The sequence below is a fragment of the Micropterus dolomieu genome, linkage group LG20 (assembly GCF_021292245.1).
Source record: "Micropterus dolomieu isolate WLL.071019.BEF.003 ecotype Adirondacks linkage group LG20, ASM2129224v1, whole genome shotgun sequence".
In the NCBI taxonomy this organism is placed as follows: domain Eukaryota; kingdom Metazoa; phylum Chordata; class Actinopteri; order Centrarchiformes; family Centrarchidae; genus Micropterus; species Micropterus dolomieu.
This window is the reverse complement of record NC_060169.1, coordinates 2,234,926-2,240,668: the sequence shown is the minus strand read 5'-3', so window position 1 is coordinate 2,240,668 and position 5,743 is coordinate 2,234,926. Positions and strand designations below refer to the sequence as shown.

The following is a 5,743-nucleotide window of genomic DNA, read 5'->3' as shown; positions in this document are numbered from 1 at the left end:
CGGTCTCCAGCCCAGCTGCTCTTCCGCTCGTCTACAGTCCTGCTGCTCTGTCGCTGGTCCCTAGTCCTGCTGCTCTGTCGCCGGTCTCCAGCCCAGCTGCTCTTCCGCTCGTCTACAGTCCTGCTGCTCTGTCGCTGGTCCCTAGTCCTGCTGCTCTGTCGCCGGTCTCCAGCCCAGCTTCTCTTTCGCTCGTCTATAGTCCTGCTGCTCTGTCGCTGGTCCCCAGTCCTGCTGCTCTGTCGCTGGTCCCTAGTCCTGCTGCTCTTTCGCCAGTCTCCAGCCCAGCTGCTCTGTCGCCGGTCCATAGTCCTGCTGCTCTGTCACTGGTCTCCAGCCCAGCTGCTCTGTCGCTGGTCCATAATCCTACAGCTCTTTCGCTGGTCCCTAGTCCTGCTGCTCTTTCATCAGTCTCCAGCCCAGCTGCTCTGTCGCCGGTCCATAGTCCTGCTGCTCTGTCACCGGTCTCCAGCCCAGCTGCTCTTTCGCTTGTCCATAGTCCTGCTGCTCTGTCGTTGGTCCCCAGTCCTGGTGCTCTGTCGCCGGTCCCTAGTCCTGCTGCTCTGTCACTGGCCTCCAGCCCAGCTGCTCTGTCACCGGCCCGTAGTCCTACTGCTCTGTCGCAGGTCTCCAAGCAACCCCCGATTTTTTTGAGACCAGATATGTCATTTTAACATTATTTTGATTTTCTGATCTTGAAATGTGTTCAGGAAGCAAGCTTATAATTGATCGGTTAAGCCATGCATGTATTTATGCAAATAATTTGGTAATCATGGAAACACATGTCAGCAAGTATGCATTTTCCCTGGTTAAAGTGCTATACTCTATGTCCTGTCTCTACCTCTTAGATATTATAATTACATGTGGTCAATTTAGTAGGTAGGTAGATGTATTGTCACAGTATAACAAGTTATAGAATTAAATTGAGTTTGTAACTCACTTCTGCTACATAGCAGACAATAAACAGTCAATTGTAAAAAATGGTAAACAGAAATAAACTATCATCACTGGAGCAGTGCTGAGGATGAATTAGAGTTTAAGAGTCTGATAGCTTGGGGGGGAAAGCTGCTCTGCAGTCTGGTGGTGCAGCATCAGAAACTTCTATATCTCTTCCCAGAAGGCAGCAGGGTGAACAGGCTGTGGCTGGGTGGGTTCTGTCCTTTAGTATCCTTTGGGCTCTGTAGGCACCTCACCTTACTGATATCACTGATGCTCAGGAGATGGGTACCAATGATCTTCTGAGCAGTTTGAATCACCCGCTGCAGAGCCCTCCGGTCCTGGGCCATGCACATCCCATGTTAGGGATGTTTCCAGTCAGGACGCTTTCTATTGCTCCTCTGTAAAAGCTGACAAGAACTTGGCGTGGGAATTTGGCCTTCTTGAGCTTCCTGAAGAAATTTCATTACTGAGCTTTCTTCACCAGCGTGGAGATGTGAGACGACCATGTTAGGTTCTCTGTGATGCTGATTCCCAGGAACCTGAAACTGTTCACCTGTAGGGCTACAACTAACGACTATTTTAATAGTCAATTAATCTATCGATTATTGAAATGAATAATCGACTACTCGGATCATGAATCGCAAAATGACACAATGCCTTTCATATAGCTATTAGCCTTTAAATTAAACCTGAGGTTGTTTTAGGCATGTGCTAATTAACAGTCAAGACTCCTTTTAAAGGAGTTTTGGGCGGATTAGCCGCCGCCTCACGCACAGACAGAGGAACTGTTTTCTCTTCTTTAGAAAGTATGAAATTGTCCGGTATCTAATCTTGCGCACTCGGCAGCAACATGTTCTCTGGGAACGTCGCCATTAGCGATGCATCGTTTATGATTGTAATGTCAGGGCTCATCTAGAATGTGAAAACAGCCGTAATCATGTGCTACTCACAGCTCCATTACTGTAACAATCAATCAAATTGACCAATTGTATAAAAAACATTTCAGCTCATAACGTGAAGTAACACGGCTTTAACGTGAAGGTAGCTCGCTAACTAGCTTACCGAGATGAGTCTTCATCATCCACAGAGATGCAACGTTTCGTGCCTCCTCTTCAGACGCTCCGGTGATTCCAGGAGAGCTCAGCTTTGCTGCAGTTCACGACCTTTCTGGCTGAGTGAAGAGTGAAATGCTGCCACACTGTGGAGGTTTTAGGTTGTGAAGGTGTTACTGTAGCGCTGATGTTTTAGTAACTTTAAAGTTACTGTTCACATCACTTTACTCTGTTAGGCTGACGGTGTCGCTACGGCCCGATGACATCAAGAACAAATTTGGCAACGAATTTAATAATCAATTTTCGTCGACTACGTTGAATAGTTGCACCCCTATTCACCTGCTCCACCTCAGCTCCACTGATGTAGACACGAGTGTGTGTCTTTATCTCCTTCTTCCTAAAATCAATGATCAGCTCCTTGGTTTTGCTGATGTTGAGCAGTAGGTTGTTCTCTGAGCACCACTTTACAATCAATTTATCAATTTCCTCCCAATATGAAGTCTCATCGTTCGGCTGATGATGGTGATGTCGTCCACAAACTTCACAACAGAGGTCTCTCCATGTCTGGGGATGCAGACGTGGGTGTAGTCTTTGCAGTCTAATAATCCATCTTGAATATCACCAGGTGAACAGTAGTATTGTTCATGTTATAAACTTTCATGCCCATTTCCTACACCGTTTATCAAATTTGGATGTAAATGCAATACAATTTCAGTCGGTCCATAAACCACATAGTCTTTTATTTAATTCCAAAGCCAGTGTGTTGTGAGTACAGAGCCAAAAAGTTCATTCTGACTACTGTAATACAAAGTGTGGACACTCTAGTAGGGACCAGTCTAATTGGTAAAATTACATCAGTTAAAAACTTCAAGCGAGTTTTCAAGAATTTTCATCAGCGACCAGTAAAGTGGATTTTGTTGAATTGAATAACAGTTTTGATGTCTCCACATTTTATTTTCGTTTTGTGTGATGATTTTTTCTACTTTGTATGTTTCTGGAAAAGTTGCTGGTCAACAACATGGGTCCAGAAGAATGCCAAAAAAAGCGTGGTCAAAGGTTGAGGTTGCAGCAGTTATGCGGCATTTCAGAGATCAGATAAAAAAAGGAATGCTGGCCACCAAAATTGAGTGCGAACAGTGCAAGCTGGCAGAAGGGTCTGTTCTAGCACAAAGAACTGTGCAAAATATTTGTGACTTTGTCAGAAACAGAGGAATATCTGCAAAAAGGCAGTCACAGAAATGCTGAAAAAAAGTTTCTTTGACTTAAGGAAAAGTACAGGTATTGACAAGAGTAAAGAAGAACTACTATAGTTCTGTATTTTCAGAAATCAGCTTCACGTTCTTTCAGAAGCAGACAGTTTCCTTGAGTAACCTGTGGAGGGACAATATGTGACATGCTTGGTTGAGTTTGTTGTGTTTAGTTAAACAGTGTTGTGTATCAATACTAAAACTTCATGTTTGTGTGAAATACACGTTTCATTCATATACGACTGATTAATAAAGTTGTGAATACAGCAATCTGTTTTTATTATTAAGCAAGCATAGATTTCTCTGCATGAAAACATCTGCTCTGTTGGATTATAAAACAAGAAGTAACTCACTTTGTTGAACTTTCTTACTGTTTTCTGTTTGTGTTCCCATCATATCTGCATGTTTCCTCCATCACACCCACACCACCTTTAGTGATAGTCATTAAATTCCTTTTAAACAACAGATGTGTGAGTCTGCTCAACTCACATTGGACAAATTCATATGATTCACCTTGCTTGTTACTGATAATAAATGACACAGAATTACATAATATAAATACCAAATGAAAAATGAATGTCTCCTCTCGCTTGATCCTACGTAAGTGCATTCTCTGGCCCTCTTTCTGGTGTGTTGGTTAAAATGAATTCGTTTCAGTTTCTAGTGACATTGGCAGTGATGGAAGGATGGTTGTGAAAGAGGGCCAACTGACCTGCGACAGTCAGGCCTGAACAATATAAGGAAAATCTGCAATGTTCGATAGCAGTAAAGTCAGTAAAAAATCTCTATCTTGCTGAAAAAACCTAAACTGTCACTAAGATAAATCATATTCCTGACATCAAAATACTGTCTAAAGTTTTGAAAGAATGAAGAGTAGACATCAGTCAGGATCAGTTCCAAAAGCTGCATCGTTTTTGTGTGAGTGTTCTGGTTGTGCTGATACCTTCATTTGTTTTACAAATCCATCTGTTTCCAACATGGGTTTTTGTAATTGCGTAATAAGACTAGACTTTAGCAAGAAAGATAATGTGGGTTAAAGACAGTTATGGCTCTTGTTCTGTTGTGTGACAAGCTGTTGCCTGGCTGATAGTCAGTGTCCCCTCCTAACAGAATGGTGATATTTCATCTTTATACAATAAATAAATGATAAAATAATAAATAAAATGACTGTTCCACTTAATGCTGTGTGCAGTCAGCTTAATGTGTATTTATGTTAATGAGGAGTGACATCCGAAAGACCCCATAATGTTCTTTGGTCCTTATAAGTCACATATTTGTCAAAAGCAGAACTGTCTCCATAAACCACCACTGAGTTAAGTTGATGTGTATGAGGGTGTATGATGTTGTGATGGGAATGTATGACATCTAAACTGAGCTGAATTGTTTTTTGGAGTGTTTTAACCTAACTCCCATAGCTGTAGGACCTCAGGAAAGGGAAGCCCATCTAAACCACCAACGGGCGGGTTTGAAGAAAATGTCCAGCTAAACCATGTAAACCCATATGCGTGTGTATGTGTTACTGTGTGAGTGTGTGTGTGTTACTGTGTGTGTTACTGTGTGTGTGTATGTGATACTGTGTGTGTTACTCCCTGTGTGTGTTACTGTGTGTGTGTATGTGTTACTGTGTGTGTTACTCCCTGTGTGTGTGTGTGTGTGTGTGTGTGTGTGTGTGTGTGTGTGTGTTACTGTGTGTTACACCCTCTGTGTGTGTGTTTGCGCGTGTTACTGTGTGTGTTACACCGTGTGTGTGTGTGTGTGTGTGTGTGTGTGTGTTACTGTGTGTGTTACACCCTATGTATGTGTGTATGTGTGTGTGTGTGTGTGTTTGTGTGACTCTCTGTGTGCGTGTGTGTGTGTGTGACTGTGTGTGTATGTATGTGTTACTGTGTGTGTTACTCCCTGTGTGTGTGTGTGTGTGTGTGTGACTCTGTGTGTGCGTGTGTGTGTGTGACTCTGTGTGTGTATGTATGTGTTACTGTGTGTGTTACTCCCTGTGTGTGTGTGTGTGACTCTGTGTGTGTATGTATGTTTTACTGTGTGTGTTACTCCCTGTGTGTGTGTGTGTTACTGTGTGTGTTACACCCTGTGTGTATGTGTTACTGTGTGTGTTACTTCCTTTGTGTGTGTGTGTGTGTTACTCTTTGTGTGTGTATGTGTTTGTGTGTGTGTGTGTGTGTGTGATACTCTGTGTGTGTGTGTGTGTGTGTGTTTGTTTGTTTGTTACTCCCTGTGTGTGTGAGTGTGTGTGTTTGTTTGTTTGTTACTCCCTGTGTGTGTGAGTGTGTGTGTGTGTGTGTGTGTGTGTGTTTGTTTGTTGCTCCCTGTGTGTGTGTGTGTGTGTGTGTGTGTGTGTGTGTGTGTGTGTGTGTGTGACTCTGTGTGTGCGTGTGTGACACAAATTCTACTTTCTAAATCACAGATCTGAAATAAGCTCCAAGATTACCCTGAAACCTTGAATCCAGTTCCATGTCCAAACATTGGCATAACTAGACGCAAACAAATCTCTCT

At 42.9% G+C, this 5,743-nt stretch overlaps 1 protein-coding gene across 1 annotated transcript in view; it reads left to right on the top strand.

Moving 5' to 3' along the window:
• The window catches only part of LOC123959250 (uncharacterized protein DKFZp434B061-like), a 2,173-nt gene extending 1,502 nt beyond the window's left edge, over positions 1-671 (top strand). The window contains exon 3 of the mRNA XM_046033199.1: positions 11-671. Within this exon, the coding sequence (XP_045889155.1) occupies positions 11-671 (661 nt within the window). The remainder of the gene's footprint in view (positions 1-10) is intronic.
• The last annotated feature ends 5,072 nt before the right edge of the window (positions 672-5,743 follow it).